This window comes from Agelaius tricolor, unplaced genomic scaffold, assembly GCF_023055355.1.
Source record: "Agelaius tricolor isolate 1412-34295 unplaced genomic scaffold, bAgeTri1.0.p SCAF_10, whole genome shotgun sequence".
Taxonomy (NCBI): Eukaryota; Metazoa; Chordata; class Aves; order Passeriformes; family Icteridae; genus Agelaius; species Agelaius tricolor.
Window position 1 is genome coordinate 255,875 of NW_027269270.1, and position 27,737 is coordinate 283,611.

Here is a 27,737-nt window from a genome sequence, read left to right on the forward strand (position 1 = left end):
TGAAGCATGGCACTCCAAACAGGCGTGGAAGTAAAAAGATTTATATGAAAGCTTAAGAGGAGAGCATCAATTCTTTTCAACACTTCCTCTGAAGCCCATTTTGTATCTCCAAGTGAGTTTTGAAAGGGCTGTTGCAGACTCATAGTTGGATGCTGAATCTTGTCCACAGAGATATTCATGTTTATCAGTTTCAGCTGCTCATTGCACTGAGTGAAGCAGCTCCATCATCCTGAGCAGTTCAGGATGACACATGATCAAATTGATTCTTTAAAAAAAAAAAAAAGCCCTCAAAAAATTGCTCAAAGCTTTGATTTGTACTGGTAATTATGGCTAAAGACCTCTCTGAGTCTTACAATTAACTTTAATAACCTCATAAATATTCTCCAAATATAATTAAGGGAAATTACATGTTAGGGAAATAAAGATTAAGTGGCTGTGTTGGTAGAGGACTAATAGGCCCTAGCAGAGCTGTGATTTACAAACAAGACCTCACAGAGAAAGTGGCAGCTGTCTGGCAGGGATTTTGTTGATACTTCTAGTTTGAGCAGATAGTATTGTTTATACACCTTGTGTATCAAAATTAATAATTATCTTGGATAATTTAAGACTGGTCAACACCAATATCACCAATCTGTGCTTGGATTTTTGAAGGCTTGAAAGGTAAGTTGAGCTTGAATGTACTCCCATTACCCTTTTTCCCATTGGATGGGAAGGGTGAGAGAATCTTCCCCAGAGTCCTTCCCAGGCAGGGAGGCACAAATAAGGAAGGGCTGTGTTACATGAGGGAGTTATGGGAGTTATTTGGACTTGCTCGACAGCTGCAGCCCTCTGCTCTCGTGTGAATGGTTTCCTTTTTGTCACAGTGCTTATTTTAATGAACTCCATCTGCACAGAGCTCAGTCCATCACAGAGAGCAGCTCATGATCCCTGTGGATGCACTGTGCATGCCATGAGCTGTCCAGTCTATCAGGTTGCACATGAAAGCTGGATATGAAAACAAGCTCATCGTCTGCAAAATTTATTTTGTAGTGAACTCCCTAGGGGGTTTGTTGTCATTTGGTTTTAATTTTTTCTTATTTTTCCTCCCCTCCGAAAGTCATGATGATAGTGGCTTACCATTTGGGATTTTCCTGCAGTGGAAAGTAATCTTTTTTTCTGGAATCTCTGATTTTAGTCAGATATTGATGTAGAAACTCGATGTCCTGTCCTTCAACCTCTTGCCAAGACAAATATGACAAAGGAAATAGAGCGGGAATATTTTATGGCAAATTCCATCTGAAATCAAAGAACTTCTTTTAAAACAGAAATAAGGAAGCAGAACCAAATAGAAATAGAAGAGAAATAACTTAGATTTGTTAATAAGATTTAATTTTTAGCCTCAGCTTGCTCAGGTAAAGTTGCTTCTGCCTGAATCTAAATATATGAAGGATGGCATCCAAAGCTTACTGGGAATATATGGTGCAGCATATTTTCCTTTTCCTCTGCCATAGGTTGCACATAAATCCTCAAACAGCTCACCACACCAAAAATAAGGCTGTAAAAATATCTGAGCACATGGAAAAATACCTCTCCTGTTGCTAGCACATTAGAAATTAAAAGAATTAGACCGTTTGAGGCAGTAGGCGGGGACCTCTTAAATTAGCAACAATTCCCTGAACACAAACATCCAGGTTTTGGGCAGATTTCTGGAAATGAGCAAGGCAGTGCTGGCACTGAGATGACAGTTCCTAAGTAGTATTTCAGAGGAAGTGTTTGTCTGAGGGTTTGAACAATTTCCAGCAGCTGACATTTTGCAACCAAAAGTGTGCCAAATTAGGTAATTTACGGTGCTTTTTCGCTCTTTGTGCTCCACTTGCTTCTCCTTAGATTGCAGCATCCACACAGAGAATTCCTGACTTAATCTGTGACTGCCTGAGAGCATGAATTAGTCACCTGAGCACTTCTAATAATCTTAAAATGACACTGTGGAGGGGAGCTAATGCCTTAGGCTGTCGCTGGTGGGATCTGTAAACTCTCATCTGCAGCTGTCAGGTCTGTATTGATAAGGAATTGCTGTTGCAATTGGATGCCTGTGATAACAATTAGGATGGAAGAGATGCAGAAAAGAAGCTCAGCTGTTAATCTGGGCATGGTCTGCTGCTGGAGGCTCCTTGGTGCCTCCTTTGGACACTTTCTAATGACTTTCTATCCTCCTTATATTGTGGTGCCCAAAGTGCAAACAGTAATCTCTGCACTCAGTAATCTCAGTCTCCCAGGCAGATTTGGGAGCACTCTCAGTGCTTTTCCTATTAATGAAAAGTTAATGCCACCCACTCCCCACAAATCCTGTGGAAGCAAGAAAGGGAGAGTATTTTACAACTTCCTCTGATCAGCATAGCTAAGAAGGTGCTAAAATTCAGGATACTGCAGCTTCTTGGTCCTGTTTCTGAGGCATTTCTTCCATTAAAGGTTAAAGATATCTTTAATATCTTAATTATCAGAAGACAGGATGTTCATTCCTAGACTTTAGCCACAAACTGAGCTGTTTGTGTCTGGTGTGGCTGAGTTTCATTTCTGTTCAAAGGAAGCAAAGTTTACATGGATGCTCTTGTTCTCCTGGTGAAGCAAGAATTCCTTGCTGTGTCTCCAGGCAGCTTTTTTCCAGCATGTGTAGCTTTCATCACTTCCAGCCCTGAAGTTGGGAATAAAAACATTCTTTTCAGGTGAAATCAAGTGTTGATGAAGAATTTAGCCTGTCTAGATTGTGCTCTGTAGGACTGAACTTCCATTGCTCCCAGGGCTGTGGATGCTTAGACAGTGGGGGTGACTTTAGTTGGTTGTTTTCATGAATTTGTCCTTTTTTCTGTTTGTAAAAAACACTCTGCTCAGGTGTATGAACAAAGTGTCAGCTGGCAAAAATAAAAACTAATGCTAAACACGGGGTGAGAATAAAGGGATTGGGGCTGGATTAACCAGGATTTTGCTGGAGTACTGGGTTAGAAATTCACTGTATCATGTGCCAAGGCTCCCGTCTGGCTGAATTTGCTGAAATGTTGAATTTTAAAAATTGCAAAACTAAAACAATGATAGACCCTTCTGTACTAATGGATATGTCAGATTTTTATATAGACTGTTGTTGATGTTGGTTTAAGTTTAGATTTGGAAAAATCAAGACACTGCCCATTTTTAAATGCAGTTTTCTGTAAATACCTGTGTGTTAACAAAGCTTAGTAAGCTTTTTACTTAAGACCACTTCATCCCCAAGTCCTCTGGAGCAGCATGGACACTTTGAAACCCATCAGCTACCAGTGAATTTGAAATCAAAAGCCTAAGGGTCAGATCTGTGAAAATATTTTTTTCACTATCTATCTCTCAGTGACTTAAAACCCCCATCTTTATAGTTTTGTGCATTTTTTAACATCATGGTCATGCAGTTAAGGGTCAACTCAGAGACCTTGGAGTGGTCTCCCACCACTGTGGCTTTGTCACATCAGGGCTGATGTGAACATTGCACAGATCCTGATCTTGTGTTCCCTGAAAGCTTGAAGGAAATGACTCCTGTAGGTTTACATCCTGAAAACCTGTTTATGAGTATCTGAGGAGAAAGGTTCATATTTAAAAGGTTGATTTTCATCATTTCCAGTCTGAGCAGTGGTTGGTAATGGTGGCGACAAGAAGGGAAAAAGTAATTTTAAAGTACATTTTAAAGTAATGGAAGAAAGGAATTTCTCAATAAGTTTTTGTATTCCAGTTTCTCTTGGAAATGGTTTCCTGGAAAGCCTGATGAGGACCATTGCTTGGGAAGCTGGGACTGAGAGTGCCTGGGGGAAGTGCAGTGTGAGTCCAATGGAGTGGTCTTTGAGTGCTTTAGTGAACACATTTTAAAGATAAAACCAGCACAAGAACTGTTCTGAATCCACGATGAAACGCCCCTGCAGCACAAAGGGTTTAAATGTCACTGTGAGGCATGAAAGTCTTGGTTTGGGGAGAAAAGACTATTTTTGTACAGCTTGTGTGCTAGAAAAAAACGTGGTCACATAACTGTCAATTCTGATGCTTCTTTAAGATCAGGAATATAATATCCCACTTATATTTAGCAGAACTATGGCTCTGTGTGAACGCTTGAACATTTGTTCTTTTTGTAAAGGCTATGGCAGCTCTGTGGGATTCAGAGCAGTGCTGGTGCTTTTTGACACTGAGGGGCTGCAAAGGTGAGGTTTTAAGTACTCTTCATGTTAAGACAACATAGAAAAGCCCATAAAAACCCACTAAATAATTCTATTTATAAAGAGCATTGTTGCCAGCAGACAGGCAGGAATCTAGTTTTGGAGGGTGATGTGTGCTGTGAGGAACATGCAGCTTTTCCAGAGTCCTTTCCTGGCTTTCCTGTCATCAGAAAGGCATTTGCTCGTAGTAAATGTATTTAATGAAACTAATTTTAGAACTACAGGTCAGCACTTAAATTTGTTTTCTCCTTGTTAGTCTCACAGCTAGATCAGGCCCTAAATTTTATAACAAACAGGACTTCCAGGTCTCATTCCTTCTCCCTGTGCCAGAGCTGTCTTTCACACAAATGAAAGAACCCAGTTGTCACCAGTTTTGTACCCTTTCTAAGTCAGATTCCATTTTTTAACACTTGAATCATATTTCCAGCGCTGGGGTGGTGCTTTCCCCCCCTTTTCTTACTCAATTTTCCCTTTGTTCCCTCTCCTTTATTTCTTTTGTTAGTGACAGAAATAGCGGTTGCGCAAATCAGCAGCGTTGTCACCGGGAGACATCACAGCGTGAAGGTGGTGAAAAATGGCCAGTTTTCTTTCCTTTTTTTATTTCTCTTTCTGCACTGACACACCACCAGAGGGATGAGCAGAGAACTCACTGATTTCCTATGATTTTTCTATTTTCCTATGATTTTTCCTGGACAGGGAGCAGTGGAGTGGTTGGTTCAGCTGGGCTGAACCAGGGGGACTCTCAGAGTGTCCCCTGTGTGGAAAACACCAATCACATGTTTTTTTAAAATTTTAAAAGTTTAATGATAATAAAATGGTTGTAAAAATATCAATATAAATAGAGAAATAATAAATTGCACAATTTGGATTAGGGCAATATGAGACAATAGAAGCAAAGAGTTATGATTGTCCAGGATTGTCCTTTTTTGGGGCAGCATAAGCCCAAAAAAGGACCCACATTAACAGAGGATTAACCCTTAAAAGCAATAACCTGTTGCATATTCATACACTTCATAGATGATGCATAAATTCCATTCAAACAGAGGATTCTGTCTGGGCAGTGTCAAATTCTGCCTCTGAATCCTCTTCACGGCTGAGCAAGGTGGGAAGAAGTTCATTTCTTCTGATAACGGGGCAATAAATTGTTTTTCTCTGAAAGATTCGGGTGTCCTGTGGCTGCTATCTCGCTGCAAGTCCTTTCTTTAAAAAAACTATCCTACATAGCATAGTTTCTATTTTAACCTTATGTTATAACCTAAAATATTTAACACACTATTTAAGAAAATTAATACAGCATAACTTTCTAACACAACACATATAATATTCATTTGAATATTTGCAAAAAACCAATCATAAAACACACATTTTTCATTCACACCTTGGCATCCGAGCCGGGCTGATTCCTTGGAGCGGCGTGGCTGGAGTGCCAGTGCCATCTGTCCCCTGTCCCTTGGATCCGTGTGGCCGAGGCCGGGGGACAAACGGGCTGGGGCTGGGTGGCAGCTGCCGTGCCTGCTCCGGGCATTAATTCCCTAAGGAGATCGGATCAAGCCGTGCCTGTGGAATGGGGATAGCGCAGGATGGAGAAACGTGTGAATTCCGTCTGGAAATGCCAAAGGGAGTATTCAGGTTGTGCGGCTGCCCCTGAGGGCACCCTCTGCACAGAGGGTTTTGAGAGGTTTTTAATCGGCCTGGTTAGGGTTCTTCCTGCTGCAGGGGTTTGGTGGCCCCCAAGGAGGGTTTGGTGGCCCCCCAGGAGGGTTTGGTGGCCCTGGCAGGGTTTGGTGAAGGTTTGGTGGCCCTGGCAGGGTTTGGTGGCCCTGGCAGGGTTTGGTAGCCTCCAGGATGGTTTGGTGGCCCCCAGGAGGGTTTGGTGGACCTGGAAGTGTTTGTGGCCCCGGCAGGGTTTGGTAGCCCCCAGGAAGGTTTGGTGGCCCTGGCAGGGTTTGGTGCCCCTCAGGAGGGTTTGGTGAAGGTTTGGTGGCCCTGGCAGGGTTTGATGGCCCAGGCTGTGTTTGTGGCCCTGGCAGTGTTTGGTGGCCTCCAGGAGTGTTTGGTGGCCCCCTGGCAGGGTTTGGTGACCCCCTGGCAGGGTTTGGGTGACTCCCAGTAGGGTTTGATGGCCGTGGCAGGATTTGGTAGCCCCCAGGAGGGTTTGGGTGGCCCCCAGGAGGGTTTGGTGAACGTGGCAGGGTTTAATAGCCCCCAGTAGGGTTTGGTGGCCCCCAGGAGGGTTTGGTGGTCCTGTCAGTGCTTGGTGGCCCTGGGAGCGTTTGGTTCCACCTGCTGCTGGACGTGGCAGAGGCTCAATCCTGGCCATCATCAAAGGAGAACAAACCCTTCGTCTTGGCTTCGTGGTGGTGAGAATTGGTTGTTATTGCAATGTCACAGCAAGATTTAAAAGCTCCAACAGATCCAGGGAGAATGATCAATACTCCCAGCAGTGCAGTTCTGTGGGATTTACAGGACTAATAAAAACCACAATGCACAAAGAGGGAAATAGGATAAACACTTAAATTTCCTCATAAAAGAGATGGCTGGGATGAAAGCTGTACAATGTTTTGCTGTAAGGAGGTGGGAGTGTATGACTTTACTGTGACTGTGGTAATGCTTTCCTTTTCCGGAGTATATTTAATCCATGGGAATCTGCATGAAAGTCAGGAATGTATTCTAGGAGTAGCACACTAAACCTGTCACCTACTTTGCTAATTATGTGCCATTTTGAGAACAAAAGCTAAACCATGTGAAACATCTAATATAGAGCAAACTCCATGTTTAACCCTGATCAGCTGAGTGGTTTGTTATATGTGGGTGATGGTATTGGCCAGATAAATCAGGTACTGCTGACCCTGGTATCAGTGCTGTACTTGCATTGTCCATCACAGCTAGAACCCTTATATAGACAAATATTTAGGCAAGCTGTGATCTCAGCTGAATCTCGCCAGAACACCAACATTTAAAAGGGTATTTTATTAGAAAGAGATGAAAAATCCGTATTTGTGAAGAGTAAATATTGCAACCTAGCTGCAACAATGTGATGTTCTGTTACAGTTGAGTGGATAATTTACCTCCAAAGGTGATACCTAGTGAAAACAAATGAAGAGTGTCAATTAGCTAATTGAAGAGTATCAATATTAATTTTGTATCAGTCTCTTGAAGTGAATCATCCTGGTTGTGTTTTTAGTGGGAGAATCAATCAGAGGAGATCAGATCATCAAAAGGAGTTCAGAAGTGGCCACCAGAGAGGCAAACTTAAAGCATCAACAAGTGTGTGCTGGCAGTGGGGCAGCTGGGCTCTCCTTTTGGCACCTCCCAAGTCATCCATGGGCCTGGCTCTGCAGAGCCTGTGTTTGTTTTGCTGCCTGAGATAAGCTCAGCAGGGTCCCTGTCTGAAATCCTGTCAGTGAAATCCCAGGAGCTGAGGGGGCTGGCACTGGGAAGTGGGACAGGGCTGGGTGGGCTGGCATTCTGTGCCTGGCATTGGGAATTGGGACAGGGCTGAGTGGGCTGGCATTCTGTGCCTGGTGCTGGGAAGTGGGAAAGGGCTGAGGGGGCTGGCATTGGGAAGTGGGACAGGGCTGGGTGGGCTGGCATTCTGTGCCTGGTGCTGGGAAGTGGGACAGGGCTGAGGGGGCTGGCATTGGGAAGTGGGACAGGGCTGAGGGGGCTGGCATTCTGTGCCTGGCATTGGGAAGTGGGACAGGGCTGAGGGGGCTGGCATTGGGAAGTGGGACAGGGCTGAGCCAGCTGCTGGGCTGGCTGCCAGGGCCCTGGAGAGGAGCTGTATGGCCAGCAGGAAGGCTTGTACCCATCCCCAAGGCATTCCTTAGTGATGGAGCTCAGTGGGTGTTCCCCAGTGAAACCCCTGCAGGTCTCTGCTCCTGTTGGGAATGTCAGAGAGCAGGGGCATCCTTCCCTGCCAGCCCTCAAGGCAGTGTTTGGAGGAGAATTATTCCTAGATTGGGGTGGCAGAACTGGCCAGTGAGAAGTGCAGACTGGGCTGGGGCCCTGTCCTGCCTGCTGCTTACCCAGTTTTCAGTGTCAGTGCTCAGCTTTCACTCTGCCATAAAGCAAATGCTGATACGTGCCTAATGTGAAGTGACTTGTTCCTCCTGAATTGTACATTGCCTAAATTCTTCAGAAAGAAGCCAATTAAGTCTTTCTTGCATAGCTAAAGAGCTGTTTCACATGTATCTTTGTATATATCATCCTTGGGATGATACTCTACACTTACTTGTTTCTTAAATATTCCATGGATCACTTTTTATCCTGCTGTTCAGCTGAAAAATAACATAGTGGAAATTTTTAACAAATAATAACACATAGCAATATTCTCACACATCCCAATTTGTAAATGCTAAGTGAGGCCTTTGGTATTGATTTCACTGTGACCTATTCCTGTGTGTAACTTTTCCCTGTGCTGGGATATGAGCCTGTAGCACCTTGGCAGATGTAGTGTGATGTGACAAGGTACTCTTTTAAGCATGTGAGCATTTCCAAGCAGTTTTTGCAGCAGAACAGTTACAAAGGCATTTTTTATAAAAATCTGGGGTGTTTATCATGCTTATTCCTACTATACAGCTGGATTTGTGGCAGAGCCTCTCCCGTTTGAAGGGATTTAGCCTTGCTTTTCCCAGGCCTGCACCATGGATTTGCATAAGCTGCAGTTACACACTCCAATGGCTTTTCCAGGCTCTGTGCTAGAGGCTTTCAGGGAAGCAGACTTTGCTGACTGCAGCCCTTGTCGAGCCATTAACTGAGCTGGGGAGTGTCCTCTGAATGCTGAAGGTGGTTTCCAGATAACCTTGGCATTGCCAGCGCTTCAAAAGGCCTGTCAGGTTAATAAGAGTAGAACTCCACAGCCTTTTCCCTGCTGTATGAATGGAGCAGGGACTGATTTTGTGATGTTGCTGCCCACTGAGGTGACAGCTCCATTAATTGAGTGGTGGTGTGAAATCTGCAGCTCCACATGTTTTATTCAGAGGAAACCTTAAACCTGCTGGTGGCTAATGCACGGTGTAAGCTGGGTGCATTCATCTGCTGGCCCAATCCTCAGCACTCTGAGCTTCTGTCTTCACTTCAATGTCTTTTTCAGAGAAAGAGTTCCCTTTTTTACTTCATTCTCTGCTAGAAACTGTATGAAGGAGTGGCTGGATAGCAGAAAATTGCATCTCCTGGCTAGAGTGAGGCTTGATGACCTCAAGGGGTTTTTTAAAACTTTTTTTTGGCACCTTTATCTCTGTGTATAAATAGCTCACAAGTCTCTTCCTCGGCATTAGCTAGATGTAAAGTAGTGTTAAATGCTTTTGGGAGGTGAAAGTAGGCTTTCTCAGTTCCTTGTGGATGCAGCAAATCCAAGCTGCATGCTATATTTACACACTTAGGTTCCCTAGCAGCTTTTACTCCCTAAGTAATATGTGCTGATTTGTTGCAGTGTATTTAAAATGCACTCCTAACAAAAGATTTATGCTGGACATAAAAGACAGAGAAGTGCTTTAACATCAGTTTGGAGCTGCATGCTGTCAGCAGCTCCATCTTAATTTATTCATGCAATTTTTAGGTAATATTTTGATCAGCAACAATTCTTACATCTCTGGAAGAGTCATTTAAGGTGGCCAGGTTGTGCTGCTCCCCTCACTGGTGTTTGCTGAGAGCAGCTGAATAAGCTTGTCATTCACGCCCTTGAGCCTGCACTGATTGATTTTTTTGGAATTGCCTTGGCAAGGGTACATTTATCTCAGCTCACTTGCTCGTACCACAGGAGAATTTCTCAACTGTATGAAGTGCCCTGGCACCAGATCCTCCTGGAGGAGTTCACTAAGGACAAACCCAGGGGTTTATCTGCGTTTGCAAAAGGTCACCAGGAATTCTCAGTGACCTCAAGGAGATTTTTCTTTTCCTTTCAGGCAGCATCTCAGGTTTCAAGGAGCTCTGTTGCTTCCCTGCTTAATTGGTGCTGTTGAGCCATGGAGATTTGGAGATTTTGGAGATTTTTCCACTGACATGGAAGGCTTTGAGGTCTTCTCCCCAAATTTTAGTTGGTTTAAACTCTTGTGCTGTCTGACATGGCTGTGAGCATCACTACAGCCTGGGAGAAGTTGCTGTGAGTCTTTTCAGAAATGGTACTCTGCATGAAATAGTTTTCAGGGCTGAGATGATAATGGAAGTTATTCTTTGTATAACTTCCATATGTATGGTGGGTTGCTTTTTTAATACAACTTAAAAACCCTACTTTAGCTTTAGTAGTAGACTGTGTTGTTATGATTAATGTTTGACATTAATATTCTGGAATAATTTATAATAAATCTTCTGTTCTCTGGCAGACATGCCTCTAAAACCTGTTGTTTTGTATGTCTGTAGCTCCAAGTATTTCTACATCCATATCAGACAGCTTTAAAAAATCAGAGGAGCAATCAGAGCTCTTATTAAAGTCTGTATTGGGATGATTGATGTGTGCAAAGTCTATTGCCAAAGGAACCCAGAACATGTAAAAATGCCTTGTGTGGTTTGGGGGTTTTTGTGTCTGATATTGGCACTGGGTTGTATTCTACAGATGAATGTAAAATCCTCATATTTTTAATGATTAAAGGCATGGCTCCAATTCAGATTCCTTCTTTCCTCCCTTTGTCAGTCAGTAGGATGTGCATATAATGAAATACCTGTTGAGGTCACTGTGGGTAATCCTAGTGGCAGAACCCTGGGAAAGGAGAGCAGCAACAAAAAATACCAGAGGGATGAGAAGAGGACCAAACACACCCTCCAGGAGCAGCCAGAAGAACTAATGATGGGTTTCAGCTGTGGTTCCTGTGTCAGGGACCAAGCTCAGCTGTGCTCTCTTGGCCCTCCTCATATTGCCCTGAGGTACAAAAAGAAGAAATTCAATCTATTCCTCTGTCAAAGAGTTTCCACCAGTTTCCCATCTCTATTGTAATTTATAGTTAAATGGTCTCTCTTTACAATTCCCACTCCTAACTAAGAAAAGGCAATAAATGATTAATGAGTCCCAAAATACTGAGCCTGGGAGGTAGGAGACAAACCAAGGCAGGAGGTTCTGCCCCTAAAAACAGCATTTAGTTGAATCCTCAGCTTCTGCTTTGGGCTCTGAGGTGCTTCTACTTAAAAACCATCTGTCAGCACAGCACATTGCTGCCTGTTCTTCCACTTAGCCACAAGGTTGTGGGAGCCTGCAGGAATAATATTCTGAACCTTTCCAAACCTCTTGATGGTTGTTTTTTTTCCTGCTGTTGAAGTGATGCTGAATGTGGAAGCTGTTACCTTTGGACAGGCTGGTTGGTATTTAAATAAAAAACCCTGTAGGTTTTTTTGAATAAAAAACCCTGTAGGGTTTGTTTGAGTCCTTTAAAAGTATTGGAGATGGAGTGGAGAGTGAGGATGCAGAACAGGAATTACTTACAAAATAAAGCTAGCTAGGATTTGTGGGTTATTTTGAGAATCTGGAGGGTCTGGAGACTTAACACAAATTCTAAACGTCCCCACTCCCCTGCCAGCTTTGTTGGTTGGCTTCTTCACATAAGTGCTTGAAATTTATCTGGTGATGGTAATAATTTAATGCTGAATTACCAAGTCCTCAGTAGGAATACAGAGTGTCCCTTATCCTCTAATGGTAACTTTCATTCACATCCTCAATGAGAGAATAACCATGTAATTAAACATTTACATTGAAAATTCAGGGGTCCAGCTTTGTGTGGTGGAAGTAGTGTCTCCTTAGGGACACAAAAAAGTGTGCTTTGCTTGATTTACTTGATTTGCTTAATTGCTGCTCCCTCTTGTGGGGTTCAGGCCAGTTCAAACAAGCTTGGAGTTCATTCTTGGTCTGTTTAGATGGAGGAATTAATCAGTGGTTCTCCTCTGATACACTGGGTGGGGTAATGACCTTAAGGCTTGCTCCTCTGTGTACCCCTACAAATCAGAACATTCTTTTCTATCAAGGGGACTAAATCTGTAAAAGCATTTAATTCACTTCTTAAATTTAATTCCGTTTTTTTTTTTTTCAAGAATTCATCCATTCATTGTGCTGTTAATCTGTGGCAGGGTTTACCTTTCTGTCAGAGCAGAGATGAGGCAGTGGCACAGCTGTGGCAGGCTTGGCAGCTCTTGCTGTGCTGGCAGCAGTGACACCTCTGACACCTCCTCTCCTTTAGTGCTTCTGCCTTGCCCTCCTTGGGCTGCTGCCCTTCTTCAGGGAGTTGCTCCTGAAAATTAACCCCCCTCAAAATACCTCCCATGTGCTCTCCTGTATCCCAAATAATAAATGCTAATGCTGTAGCTGTGGGAAAGATTTTTTTCTTTCTTGTAATTTCTCAATTTTTCTGCTGGCCGAAAATCTCCACATCTAATGTGTTGTGCTTGAAGATGTAGAAATACTGCTTATGTTTGTTTTCCTCCAGAGAGACAGATGAGCTCTGGACATATAATCTCTGTCCTCTGGACAAGAAATTGAAGTGCTGTGGATTTCTTCATTGCTTCTAATTGATGGCAAAGACCTGTGCAGCTTCACTGACGAGTTTTTGGCGTGAAACTCTTCCAGGAATTTCCCTCTGAAGCTTAAAAGACAAATTGTCCTGACCTCTTGCAAAATGGGAAGGGGCCACATGAGTGTGACACTGAAACAAGAGCAGTTCACATGATGTAATTTCTAATATTACACCATTTCACAATAATGATAGGATTTGTCTCAGCACTGCAGTTTCCATCACTTCACTCATGTTGAACTGTTTCTGTCCAGGAACTGCAATATGGGTATTAAATCTCAGCTTTGGAGAGTATTCAGTGGATTACCTGAAACTTTTGATCTTCATTTTACTTGGCTTTAAAAGAATAAATCAATCTTAAATGTGCCTGCGTGCAAAGTCTGTGCTTCTGTGGAGACCCAGTGCTGTTTGACACATAATGAATTCCTTGTAAATGTATTTATTCTTTCTGTGATGCAGGCAAAAGTGGGATTTTGGCTGAGATAAACCAGGAAGCAGGTGCACTTGATTTGAGGAAAAAAAAAAAGAAAAAAAGCAAAATTTAGTGTTCTATTTATGCCTTTTCTCAAAGCTTTATATCATTTTGTGTCACAGACTGGGTAATCCCTAGAAACAGTATCAGTAACCTTTACTTCAAAACTTGTGATTTTCTTTTCTTTGGCTGGTAGTGTGAGCATTATTTTAAGCAGTTGCTGGGGTTTGTATCTACATTTTAATGTGCTCTAAGTGCAGAGCTGTGTTCAGGATTTGCCACCTTTTATTCAGATGAAATTTGCAGTTCAGTGGGGACCAGAGGGTGATGCCCAGAGATTACATTGCTTGTAGCAGTCCTTCAATTTCACTTCTTATTTATACTTCAAATAACAAAACCTCTGTTTGTGTCCATGTATCAAAAAGATGTTGGCACCCACTCAGCCCCGGAGTCCTCCCCAACCTGTGTTTATGCTGTAAAGGAACCAGATGAGAAATTGCACTTCATTACAGGTTTCAAATGGGCTTATTGTGCTTTACTTTATGGTCATGACAAATGTGTTTGCTCTTCAGTAACGTGTAGCAGTGGCTGAATTAATTTTGCATGTGTGCTCCTTGCTAAGATCCTTTCTGCTCTGTGCTGGTGCCTGAGGATGAGTCCCCAGTGGGAAACACTGGTTGGAGCTTTGCTTCCAAAGAGAAGTCAAACACCAGAAGTCTGAAATATAGCTCAACTCTTTTATTTGTGAGCTCTGAGTGACTTTAATTGCAGTTCTGCAATCAGACAGAAATATGGTATTTAAGTGGCACTCTGCAATACAGCCATTCTGCTTGGGTGTTCTGAGGTTCAGTTTTATTTAAATTTTAAATGAGGACAGCAGTTAATGCAGAACACAGCTGGTGCCATAGAGAGAACTGCAAGTGGTCAGTGCAGAAGAGAAACTTCTCTCTTTTTATAAAGAAGTTGGGTAAAACAGAAGAAACCACTGGCTGCAGCTTCATGCAAATAACTATTGCTGGAGACAACACTGGGAAGATTTTTAGGCTTTCCTTGTGAAATTCCAGCCCATATTTGCTAATGCTGCCAGTGGGTTTTGGGGTTTTTTTCTCCTTCTAGTTATCATTTCTGGTTGATTAATTTATTTATATGAGTGATCCAGCTGTTTCCAAAGTCAACTGGACTCCCCCAAAATTATTTCCATGAGTTGCCAGCCTTGATGTAAATCCATGGCTGCAGCATTATCCAGGGTGTAGAAAACACATGGATTTGTTCTCAGAAGTAACAGCTGTAGAGGAGTATCCAAATTCCTCCCTGGTGGGACCAACCACTTACTGACCAGAGAGCTATTTAGGGAGAAAATGCCAATTGAAGAAGTGACGTAAATGTGGTCAGTTGATACTAACTGAGGAGCTGCCAGCCAACATCCTATCCTGGAGTTGCTCTTTCATCCCTGTTTTGCTTTTTTGGAGTGGAAACAGCACGAGTGATTGATTGCTAAATAGCAGTGGAAGTGGTGCACTCTATATATAGAGTGGGGCTGTAGAACGGAGCTACAATGCTTATGAAAAAGAAAAACCAAACCAAAACAAAACCCCACCAACAAAAACATTTACTGAGATAATAAATGCCTCTAAACCACTGCCAAGATGGAAATGATAACAAGATACCTCGGTTTTAAGAGGTGTTTTAAGATCAATTCCTTGTGGCAGGATTTGCTTTGGTAATCCTGGTGGAGCTCAGTTATTGTTTAGACTAAATATTGTTTATTTTTGTATTTTTAGCAGCAGCTCCTTGGGACTCTGGGGCAATATAATTTCCGAGGTAGGATGCAAGTCCCTCATTGTGTCTTGCATTGTACAGGCTGTTCAGTGCAGAATAAACATTCTCCTCCTTCGTGGGGGGGAAAAGGTCTGTGTCAACAAGGCTTTGCAGCCTCTGCTCGCATGCCTAAGCTCTATCTCCAAGATGGGTTTCCTGGCAAACACATCAGCAAATGTTTCTCCAAAGTGCACAGTGCTTATGTATAAATTCCTTCATTAGTCGTGGCTCTCATTCCCTCCTCCCCTTCCCAGTCTTGGGCTCAGAATGTTGAGCAAGAGGACCAGGAATGCTGAGCCCTTAAACTCAGATAACTCACAGCAGCACCCTCGGCGTGTCAGAGCAGAGGGAATGCCTGTTCCAAACAGAAAACCAGAACTCTGGCATTCAGAGAAACCCTAAAAACAAAATTGGAAATCACTCTTGGAATGCCCTTGCAAGAAAAACTTTCCATCATTTATTCTCCTACCATATTTCAGGCTTGTAGGATTTAGGGTGTGGATGAACCTGAGCCAGGGAGATAGGTTCAGGCTGCACTCAGGGTGCTCATGGGAACACCACAATAGTTCCCCTGGCCAGGTTTCCAATGTAGGTATACTTTATCATCTTCTTTCTGTGGGAAATCTGGACACTCCTCAAAGAGAACTGTCAATTTTTTTGCTAAAATGTTGGATAATGAGATTCTGTGGTGTTTGCAGAGGATGTGATCCCTGTTCATTGAAGGTGCCATCCTAGTTCATTCTCTCTAGTGAGTGCAGTCAGATATTCCAGTTGAAGCCCTGATGAAGTCTAGCTGTAAGTCTGACTTTTTGGACTTGATTTTTACTTTGAATTTGATTTCTTTTTTTTTTTTCTTCCTTTTTTTTTTTCTTCCTTTTTTTTTTTTTTTTTTTTTTTTTTTTTTTTTTTTTTTGGTGTACTGAGTGGGAGAGCTTGGTGACTTAATCGTGGCACTCCCAGAGGCTACAAAGGCTGGTGGTGCTTTCCCACCTAATGTCCCTGATGGGGTCGGATGGAGTGCAGAACCTCTGCCCTTTTTGGAATTACTCTTGGGTTTCCAATTCCTCAACATTTACAGTTGTGGTGGGAATGGTTAATTCCAACTCTTTAATCTCATTGGTTTGGAGGTAGAGCTTGGGAGGTGGTAAAGCTTCGTGCTATGGATACACCACCAGAAAAGCACTTTTCTACAAGTAAAAGGCTCTTGCTGGATCATTTTTGTATTTTTTTTACACAGGTTTTTTACACTCAGGTTCTGTGAGATGATCTGAACCAAAACTCTTTTTTCCCCCTTTGGTCTGATTTTTTTTTTTTTTTTTTTTTCATTATTAAGCAAAGGAATGGAAAAGCTTAAGACTAGGCCAGGAATTTTTATTATGGGAACAACTCTTGAATCTGTCACTTCTACAACAGGAAGATCACATAATTTTTCATCCACCCTTATTTCCAATTTCTGAAGCTTTCATCCACCCATATTTCCAATTTCTGAAGCTGAAGTAGTCTGGCTTTAATATATTCAATGTTGGTTTTTGGATTTTTTTTTACTACTTTTACTACTACTACTTTTGTTAAGGTTTGGATTGAAGCTTTTGAGATGGTATTTCGTGTTTAGGTTTAAATGTTTATTTTATTTATGTTAAAGTTATATAGGTAGTGAGTTTTGTAGTATTTTACTAACAAGGCACAAAATTACTAATTATCTTTTGTTGTAAGGTTTTTTAAGGTTAAACTATCTAATTAAGAAATGACACTTAAATTATTTTTACTTTTAATTCAATAACTAATTACTCGAAGCCCGCAATGCAGATTTTCGTTGTCTAATTACAAAATGCTGCTTAAATCATGAAGAAGAAGTAAGAAGAAGGATTAGGGTTTTTTTAAGACTTCTGTTTTGTTTAATGTATTTTATTATATTCTAAAACTTTATATTATACATATAGACATATGGGATATTATACATAGAGACACATATGTCTATATAGACATTATATATATTATGCATATAGACATTTATATCTATTATACATATAGACATATATTATACATATACTATAGTATGTAGTTTTATTTAAACTCAATAGTATATAGTTTTATTTAAGCTATATACTTGTAATAATAATATAAACTATATAATTGTAATAATAATATAAACCATATACTTGTAATTTTAGTCTTAATAATTAATTTTGGAAGGTTTTTTATGGCCTTAGGTTAAATATAGTATTTTTTTTTGTATGTTTGGGTTTTAAGTTTCAAATTCTCAGCCTCTGGCGTCCTAACAATTCAATATCCAACTGTTGATGGCATCACTGTTTTGAGGCTGAATGACAAATGTGCCACAGACTCCCCATGAGCCTCCCAGCTTCCCTGCTGGAGCATGACTCAGTCTGACCTGTGCCTGATCCAGCAGTTTCCTTCCTCCTCCTCCTCCTCCCTCCAGGCCGCCGTGCAGCCTGGCCAGAAGATAATCTGTTGATCCTGGCAGGGGATTGTGGTGCTGAAAACCGGGCATTGTTTTCCTAAGGAGCACTTGGCTGCGTGTGCTGGAGCCCAGCGCCTCGGTGGTGGCTACAAGGAGGTTTTGTTCCCGGGGCCAGCTGGGCTCCAGGCGTGCCAGGATGGCCCAGCAGGCAGGGATGATGGAGTGATGAGGCACAGATGTCACTCTTCCTGTCCCTCTGACCTCGGGTGGGTGTCACTCCAGAGGTTTCTATTGGCTTTCTTCAGCATTCGAGGAACAACATTGGGAGCAACCAAATATTTCTTCTAATATAAAGTATTTTTTTGCTTTTTTTTTCCCACAAAACAAGACTTTCTTTCTCTGTTCCCACTGTTTGGAAAGCCAAGACTGAATAAGACACTGACAGACATTACCAAAATTCCAAGAATCATAGAATCATTTGGGTTGGGAAAGATCAAGTCCAACCAATAATCCAACACTGGCAAATCCACCAACAGTGATACAACTTGAAGAGAATGCAGGAAATGCACAACAGAATTTCATTTTTATAGCTATAAATGATATCATCTGAGATCTATATGGTGGTGATGGATAGTGTTGGGAAGTGACTGAAGAATTAATTAATGTTGGCTGTATTGCTGAAGAATTAATACTGAAGTGGGCTAAGCTGGAGCCAGAGTGCTCTAAGGTGCAGGTTTCTTTCAGTTTTTAAAATGTGTTTAAAGGTTTTGACCACTTTATTCCTACTTGCATGCCTCTTAACCTACCCATAACATGCCTTAAAGACAAAATAAAAATCAGTTGAGTGTGAGCTGTGCTGGGGGCCAAATTCCTTGGAATTTGAGTTATCAGTGATATTCACATACCTGGAGGCTGACTGGGTGATCTTTCCCTCTTGCTTTTGACACAGCTCCTCGGTTGTTGGTTAAGGGTAAAGTGCAGTTCTGGCAAGCTGATTTTTAGGATTTGGGCCAGCATTTGATGAGGATTGCCTTGTTCTGAGTGCAGGCATGCATGTTGTGTGTGTGTGTGTGTTTGCAAAGGAGAGGCGTATTCCCCACGGGGAGATAAGGAGTCTGTGTCACTGGAATCAGAGATGCTGTCCTAACTGCAGTAAACTTCCTTTTTACTCTCTGCTTAGACATACCCAGCTCACAGTTATCCCACCAGATTTCTGGAAGTGTCAGCTGACTCTTTTTTCCCCCTTCTAAGTCTCCCATTACCTGCTTTTCTTCAACTCAGTTTAGCATTGTAGTACGTGCAGTGCATAAATGGGGACATCCTTCCTGCTTGGATATGTCCTGGAATTAATGTCACTTTTCCACAGCATCCTATTTCACATGGGAAATGCATGGACACAAGAACAGTGTGCTGAATAAATAAATAAATATCAATTTTAGAAGATGCTGCTGTTTTTCTGAATAGGAGAGAGCTATAATGAAATAGACACTACTTTTGAGGGGATTTGTCAGGACCTGATTGGAATTTCGAGCCTCCTTTTACATAAAACCAATTATAAAATGCTGAAGTGTGTGTTCAGAGCACTGCCAGCTCTGTATTGCTGGAAAATGGGAGTTTGCTGGCATTAAAAAGACCTCTTGATCCTTCAGTTCCTACCCAGCAGGTCTGTAGTACAGCTATTTGTTTGAATTTATCCCAGGGTATGTATGAAGTGCTTCCTCAAGTAAACCCAGTAAAACCAAACATCTTGGCTTGGAAAGTAAATAGGAAAAGGTGTGGGGGGGTAATTTATATTTTCAGTGTATTTTCCAAGTGACACTGCAAAACCTGTAGAGATTTGCCAGCGAATGTAAGGGGAGGTTAATTCTTGTTAACCTAGAACCAGAACAAATTGTCTGTTTCAAGCTAAGATGAAGATATTTGTCACGCTGAGCTGTTCTGATGGCTCAGATTTACACAGTTAACATCACTCCCCTTCTCTGTTAAAATGTCTCATTTAAGGCAATATGGATTTTTCCTGAAGAATTGACTCCAGTGCCTGGTCCTGGCTGCCTTGGGGTGAGCTGCCATTGTGCAGAAGTGCCTTCTTCAGAGCTGAGCAGAAGACATTTCTGGAAGCCCCAAATCATGCTTTTACCTGCACCAAAACTGGATAGTGAGCAGCCTCTGGGAATTAGGGCATGACTCCTCTTGGATTTAGGGCTGTTCACAAAAGACAGACCTGCTGGAGGATGAAGTGAGAGTCTGTCAAATGAAGATTTAAGTTATAGATGCTTCACAGGAACATAGAGTATTTATTAGTTTCTTTATGCATGTGCTGGAGTGGATTTGAGACAGTTTAGAATTGGAGTGGATGTGAGACAGATTAGATTTATTTTGTTAAAGCAAAGTTGGGGCATTTACCTGGTAAAGGGGTTAAAAATAACTTGTAGGCTCAACTGGTGGCTTTGGAGTTTAGTGAAAGATGTGACTTTGGAGATCTTACTGCAGCCTTCCAGTATTAAAGAAATTGTTACAGAAATGACAGAGACTTTTGACAAAGTGTATGGGAGTGACAGGACACAGAGGAATGGCTTCACAATGACAGAGGGCAGGGTTAGATGGGATATTGGGAAGGAATTCTGAGGCCCACAGAAGCTGTGGCTCCCCCTGGATCCCTGGAAGTGTTCAAGGCCAGGCTGGATGGGGCTTGGAGCAACCTGGGACAGTGGGAGGTGTCCCTGCCCGTGGCAAAGGGTGGGACTGGATGGGCTTTAAGGTCCCTTCCAACCCAAACCATTCTGCAGTTCTATGATTCACATAAAACCAGCCTATTTTACAATTGTAAAGCTTCACCTGACCTAAGCAGGGTTTCTCCCAGGGGCAGGGTGCAACTTAGACCATCCCTAATCCCTCTTATTTAAAGGAAGCATGACTGGCCTTCCCAGGGACATGGCTTGGGTCCAGGCACTGCCAAGTTATCGCCCCCAAATGTAAAACAGTGCCAGCGCTTCCAAATGAGCTAAAATACAGTCAGCAGCATGGCAGGGTGTGCTGTGCCAGCCTGAGCAGCCAGATTCCTTGTGCTGGGCAGGCAGCTCATGGAAAAACTGAGCTCAGCCGCTGGGTGGAGGCTTCGCTGGGCTCCTGACCGGGAAGGAGGGCGCAGGCTGAGTTGCTAAGGAGCAACCTGTTTGGCTGGCCCTGGAGAATCCTGTGCCAGGAAGAGATGACTCCCCGAGTGCTCTGCTGTCGCTGCTGAGGAATGGCAGTGGGTAAAACGAGCTCTTGAGGCTTCGCAGCTCTCCCGGCCCCCGGGCGTTTCTCCCTGGCCTTTGGGAGGGGAGGGATGGGTGTGCGAGCTTCAGGTGAAGTCAAGGGGAATCGAGAGATGCTTTGGGTTAAATCCGGCAGAATCAACAGGTGGCATTAACCTCCGTGGAGCCAGGATATCTGCTCTGACCGTGTCTCCAGTTGTTCTTGGGGTATCGTTCTGTTTAGTGCCACTTAAAGCCACTTGTGCCCTCTAATCCTTCTGTGCCTTCGGCTCATCCACCTCATCACCTTTTGAAATGCAGGGTGCCCTTTTTTTGGCCAGCTACTATTCCCGATTGCTCTTTTGCAGTACCGTCATACTTCAATCACAGTTTTGAAAATTTTTTCCCATTATTCCATTTCTGAAACACCAGCGTGGATAGCTCGTTTTAAGCTCGACTCTACACAACGCAATCCTCAGCCCCGATATAATTGCAGCAATTAGCAGCGGTGGGGCGGTTTGTTTGTGCCATGCAAAGGCCGCCCGGCGTGAACAGGAATATACATTTATAAGCATGGATGTGCAGCCCGGAGGGAGGGCGGGCGTGCGCCGAGCTCTTGGGATGCTCTGTTTATCCTCCTCGGGGACACAAAGGAGGCGAGGAGGCGCTTTCCGTGGGGGTTCCGGAGCGATGCCCGGCAGGTGCGTAGGTGTGTGTGTCTGTGCGTGTGTTTGCTCTCCCTCGCTGCTGTCCCGGCCGGGCCGCCGAGCGCCGCTCCCCGCCCGCTCCCCGCTCCGCCCCCGGGCCGGGCGCGTCCGGGCGGGCCCCGCCGGGGACAGACGGCGGCAGCGGGAGCCATGGACGCGGCTGCCGAGTGCCTCAGCCCGGCTGCCCAGCAGCAGGTAAGGCCGGGGGGCTGCGGGGGAGCTCGGGCAGCGCCGCCGGGACAGCTCCGTGTGGTGCCCGGGAGCGGCCGGCGCGCAGCGCGGGGGCTTGGCCCGGGATCGCTTCGCACAGTCGCTGAGCAGAAGGTGAGCTGTGAGCTCTGAGCTGCTCCGGGAGCCGTCGTGCCAGCGGAACCTGGGAAATGATTGCTGGGTAAAGTGTGGCAGCAGCCCCGTGGGACCATCAGGTGGCCGCGGGTGGGTCGGGCATCCCTGGACACGAGCTGTCACTCGGGCTCACCGCTGTCACTGCGAGGGGGACAGGAGCTGTCAGACCTGCCCGGAATGGGCTGTCGGGGTATTAGAAGGGCATCCCTATGGTTATGTGTAGGCTAAGGTTCATCAGCCTGCTGCCTCTGAATAGTAATTTGCATTTAAGAGAAAGGTGAGGGGTAAAAGCAGGATGTGGACTGACCGAGCCCTATGTGATTCACGGGTTCATTACCATATGAGTAAGTGGTGCAAAGTGTTGTATGTATTTATAACTCATATGCAAAAAAAATGTCAGATGAATATGCTGCTTTGACCTCTTAAATATAGTCCCTCTTGTTTCCATGCTAAATAGTCACCACTCACCTGGTGAGCTCCTGGAACTCCTGGATTAGGTCACATGCTGCTGAAATGGAGATGGGAAAAACATTGCCATGGGTTAGCACTGGCTCTACCCGGTAGCTATGTTGGTCAGCTGTGTTACAGGAATATTGCAAATCAGGTGTTGCTTGTCCAAACAGACTTTAAATTATGTAGGAGGGCAAGGAACCTTATCAGGTTTTTGACTGATGGAGTGTGACTTGGCTAAACAGAATGAACAGTCCTATAATATTTGAGGAAGAGAATACAGAATACTGGAATGGGACAGCATCCATCAGGAAAAATTATGTTCGCCCCAAAAATGACTGGCTGGCTGTGTGTTAAGCATGTTGGCAAGAGGTTTAAATCAGCCTGAGAATAGTTATTGCAGCAATGCCCAGCAGTGGCTGCTTACAGGGAGCAGGTGTAATTTAGTCAGGCAGACTTGTGTTTTAAGGTTTCTCTGGCAGTAGGATCAGAGAGCTTTTCTGGGTATGGTTTGGTGCTGGCAAGCTAACACTTCAATCCTCCACGACAAATATGACACTGGCTTTGATTACTAGTCTTAGAAGCAGGTAATTTGGAGTGCACTGGAATTGAGGGGTGCTTTGTATAGCTGGAAAACTCTTACACATGTAACTATGTGGCAAGTCAACATAGTCATTTGTCACCACTCAGAAAAGCAGCGTAACTTCCTGCCTTTGTTGGCTGTGTCTTGGGGCTGCCAGGCGAACAATGAAGCCCTGGCTGTTCCAGGAGGGAAAGGCTCTGAGAATGCACACCTTCAGGATGTGTGTGTGTGTGTGTCACTGGCCTCTACCTTAGCAGCTCACCTCAATAATTCTCTCATCGTGCGATGATGACAGCGCAGCTTCCCCGGCGCGCGCGCGGGGCCAGGAAGCCGCGGCTTCCGTCACCATTGTGCTCCATCCCCCGGCCACGGGCACAGCCAGGCCTGGTCCCCACCAGTGGGGTTTGAAAAGGGGCTCTGTGGGGTAGGGGTCTCTCCACAGCAGCTGCACATGCCGTGCTCCCACTTCTGCAGGCAGCAGAAGATGCTTCTCACCCTTTCCAGCTGACACCCAATACCTGGTTTGGTGTTTTTTTCACATGTGGTTGTGCTCCTGTTACAACCTGCTCAGTTCTTCCCTCTTCAGATCTAAACATACTGAACTCCTTAAGCCAGGGTAAAGATTTGCTGCTTCACAGGGCTGGGGTTTTATTTTCAGGCTGAGTGACCCTTAATCTGGAGTGTCAAGTGCTGAGCAAGTAGCCCAGCAAAAGCAAGGAGCATTCTGCAGTTCAACAGTGCATTTCTTTCAGGGCTTGGTGACTGTAAATCATTCTGAGCAACTGCAATAAAAACCCAAGAATTCAGTGTGTATATTTGTAGCATTTGAGCGAGTCCCATAAATTAGGGTGATGATTTTTCAGCTGGTGCCCAGTTCTGTGTTCCTCTCAGCAGTCTGGTTGCCATCTCCTCTCGTTTTGCCCATGGGGCCTTACAGAAACCTCTGATGAAGTTTGGGGTTTTTTTGGTATGACATGCTCAGTAGGGCTGAAGCTGCCAGTTCTTCTTGTCAGATGAGCAATATTTCATAAAAGGGAAGTTGCAAAAGCTTTGTAATGAGTGCAATTAGGCTTTGTATTTTTATTCTTCTGTTTTTGACAGTGATCTGTCACTTTTGATTGAGGCCTGTATTGCTTGCTGAGTCACTGATGAATTTTAGATGATTTTAAGAAGTCAAGGGGACTTCTTCAGTCTTAATGATTTCTAATTTCTTTTTTTTTTAATCTTTCATTCCTTGAATAGTTATTTATGCCTTAGGCAGCCTAAAGAACAGCTTTTAGTAAGCTGAATTTCAGAAGTATGTGAATTTTTGGGTGGTTTTCTAATGTTAAGCAGTGTCTCTTGCAGGCTGCAGTGTGTCTCTGCTACTGCCCTTCGAGGTGACTCGGCTCTGTCAAGTGCTTGGGCTGGACAAAGATCAAAGTCAGCCAGGCAAAGCCTGTTTTGGTTTAGTCAGCACAGAGAGAGAAATGTAAAGTTAGCGTTGCTGCTTGCAGGCTGTGCAAGAAATCAAGGTATTTATAGCACAGAGCAGAGTCCAAGAGGCTCAGAGAGTGTGGTCTGACAAACCCCGATGCGTTCCATCACGCCCGTGCTGCTGAGGAAGAGGCCCACAATAAATCTGACACTCCTCTGTGTGTGTCTGAACGTCTGGCCTGTGTTTTTATTCTTGCATCTCCTAAAGGTTCACAGCTTGAGCAGCTGGGGCTGTTCTGGGTGTCCATGCCCTGTGCCGTGCTGGGGGGCATCCACTGTACCTGAGCTGGGCTTTGGCACAGGAAAACCTGTGTGCAACCAGCTCCCACCCTCACTGCAGGATTTGTTAGGCTTGCTACCAGCCTTTGGTTTGACTTTGATAACCTCTTGCCCAGTGAGATGTGGACTCCTCCCTCTCCTGATGGATTTACCTCCTCTGAGCTCACAGGTGACACCAGCTTCATCGCCAATGCCACCTACAGAGTATTAAAAAACAATTCATTCTGAGTTAAGTAATTCCATCCACCAAAGCATGCTAGAAGTGAGATTATGAAGGCCACAGGTTGACCATTTGATGGTTGGCCTGGCTATAGCATGATGTATTTCTGTTGAGCTGGAGAGAACCCTCCAAGACTTGTGGGTAGCCTCACATACTGAAGGCTTTTTTTTCTCCTTTTTGCATATTTCCTGTCCCCCCCCTTCTCTCATTTTGCTGTGGGCTCAAAAACCCTTTAGGGAAGGATGGCCTGTTTCTTACAAACCCTCCTTTGTCCAGCACAAATGAGCTGGTGTTTGGTCAGGAACCACGGTGAAAATAACTGTGTAATCATCTAAATGGCACCCAGACATCCCTGAGAACGTGCTTGAAAATATTCCTTAGTGCTTGATGCAGCCCTAAAGGGACAGCAGCCTTCTGACAGAGAAGTTGGGGTTACTAAGGAGCCAAGAGCATGATTTGGTGGGGACTTATTCCTTTACTCCACAAGGATTGTCAGGCAGGGGAACAGGAGCCTGGAGAGGCTGCAGAGCCACCAAACTCAGAGGTTTTCAGGAGCCATCTGGACCAAGCCCTAAGCAGTGTGATCTGAATGTGATGCTGACCCTCCTTTGGGCAGGAGGGTGGACTGGAGACCTCCTGAGGTCCCTTCCAGCCCAAACAATTCTGTAATTATTTATTTCAATGTGATGAAAATTAGGTGCTTTAAAATATGAGTGTTCAGGATGGAATAACACTCGATGACTTCTTACAAAGGTACCAGTCTCTGATGACCACAGGTTTTTAGCTTAAAGTTCAAGAACCCAGGATACTGTTTCTGTTTTTTTTATTCAAAGATACTTAAGGCTGATGTGGTCATGGAAAGAAAAAGTTCATAAATAAACAATATGCTTGTTCTAAGATGTAAGCCATTGTTAGTCAAAGCTGCTGAGTGAAAATGTGTTTTTATTCTTACAAGATTTGCAGGTTGGCTTTAAATGGGCAGCTGGAGGGCTGCAAAGATGAAATAGAATAAAGTAGAGATGCACCATGGATTGGCACTAAAAGCAGAATTATATCCTAAGAAATGGCACACAAAATGTGTGGTTTTGCACGAGGTAAAATTCATTTAACTTCCTGCAGTTGGTATCTGTAATTTAGAAACTGGCAAGCCTCATTCTCAGGAAGGCCTGAAAAAAACTGGCTAAATTTTAAAATTATTTTCCTATTTTTCAAGTTCCTTCATTTCATATTGTATTGTGCTTGCTTCTGGGAGAATATATAATTCTGCAACATAGCTAGCAAATGTGTAAGTCCTTTGGCCCTTATCATACAAGGAAAACAAGGGGAAATATGTATCATTTGAATTATATCTGAATTTTCCATATATGCACCTAGTTCTGATGTGAAAGCTCAGCTGGTTATTGAAGTTCATGAGGATGACAGCTACAATCATGTTAACATCCAAATAATCTTTTTCTGTCGGGAGGAAAGTTGGGGATACACAGCCTGTATTTTTGGTGTGTTTTGCTTATGGAGACTTTAGGGCCCTTTGTTTTCCACAAGGTAAAACCAGTTTGTGCTGGTGTTATTCCTCACCTCTGTCAGGCAGGGTTTGCCACAGTTTATTTAAATAAACAGAAGTGTTTATTTTTGAATAAACAGGAGGGATCACATCAAGTCAATACCAGGCTTATTTCCAGAGCTGTGATTTCGTGCCTTCAGCACACTTTTCAGGGCATGTTTGGATACTGGGTGTCATCAGCAATTCCAAACACTGCAGGTGGGTCAGGGCACTGCCTGCCAGGGATTCACCCAGGCTTTGCCCAGCAGCAGGGCTGGGGCTTTCTTTTCCTGCACAGACTGCTTCAGGTCGGGAGGTGTTGTTGAAAACACATTTGGGGATTCATGCCTGCACCCAGAGCCTGCTGTCACCTGGCTCTGTAAGTAACAGGTTATGGCAGGGGATGGTTTTGGGTGCAGGTGTGGAGGGTCTGCTCCTGCTACGAGTTTCTGTCCATGGCAGAGCCACTTACCCCGAAATTCAGGCAAAGAACTCAAGGGAGAGCAGCTCTGTGCAAAACCAGCCCTGTGCTCTTTCTGCCATGGGCTTTTTTAAAATTCTCTGAGAAGCCTTGTTTCCTTTCTAGAAGTCATTTTTCACTGGGACCTCTGGAGTCCCAGTCCAATCCCCTGGGTCACCTAGAGCAGGTGACACTGAAACATGTCCAGATGGGTTTGGGATGCCTCCAGAGAGGGAGACTCCACAGCCTCCCTGGGCAGCTGTTCCATGCTCTGCCACCCTCAGTGAACAGAAGTTCTCTCTTGTGCTGAGGTGGAACTTCTTGTGGTTCAGTTTGCGGCCATTGCTCCTCATCCTGCCACTAAGAAGAGTCTGTCACCACCCTCTTGGTGGTCTTTGGGATATTTGTATGGATTTGTATGGATTTATGAGATCCCCTCTTGGTCTCCTCCAGTCTGAGGTTTTAAGATCTACACCATTACAAGGCTCCTGGTCCTCCCGTGCATCAGCTTGTGCTTGATTTTCAGATTTTCATCAGCCTTTTTCTGTTAACTGCAAGTTTCAACCATCATTCTCCCTTTTTTTGGCTTTTTTCCCCCATGTTTGGTTTGTGCTTTTGAAGGCTGTGACCCTTTCCCCTGGGTTTGAGTGGTGACTGCACTTAAAGAAGGGAAAAGAAATTACACCTTTCTCTTTTTTGGTGGTTTTCCTTCTGTTTAGAAGCACTACTGAAAACACCAGTGTTTTGATTTCTCTGTGTGCTTGACCTTGCTGTTATGGTGGATTTTCCTGTCAATTTGGATGCTGTACTTAACAGTGAAAGGTTTCAGAAGCAGAGGAGTTGGGTGTAACACCACGGTGACTGGCTGTGAGCTGTGCCTTTGGCTCCCTGCTGAGCTGTTCTGAGCTGCTCACCGTTGTGCTGTACCAAGCCTGAGCTAATTTTACTTTTTCCTCTCTAAGATCTACTGGCTTTGCCTGGGATTTAAAGCAGAATATTAAAAATGTTACTCTATATGATGTTCCATCACTT

The 27,737-nt window shown here is 43.9% G+C and overlaps 1 protein-coding gene across 25 annotated transcripts in view; it reads left to right on the top strand.

Annotated features, from left to right (window-relative positions):
• The window catches only part of LRRFIP1 (LRR binding FLII interacting protein 1), a 106,446-nt gene that overhangs the window by 17,352 nt on the left and 61,357 nt on the right, over nt 1–27,737 (top strand). For 7 of the 25 annotated variants that reach the window (XM_071434303.1, XM_071434281.1, XM_071434288.1 and 4 more), the window contains exon 1: nt 21,465–21,547. The exons of the other annotated variants lie outside the window; for them this stretch is intronic. In XM_071434303.1, the coding sequence (XP_071290404.1) occupies nt 21,503–21,547 (45 nt within the window). In that variant the 5' untranslated portion in view covers nt 21,465–21,502. Of the gene's footprint in view, nt 1–21,464; nt 21,548–27,737 lie in introns of those variants that run through there. 25 annotated transcript variants of the gene reach the window in all.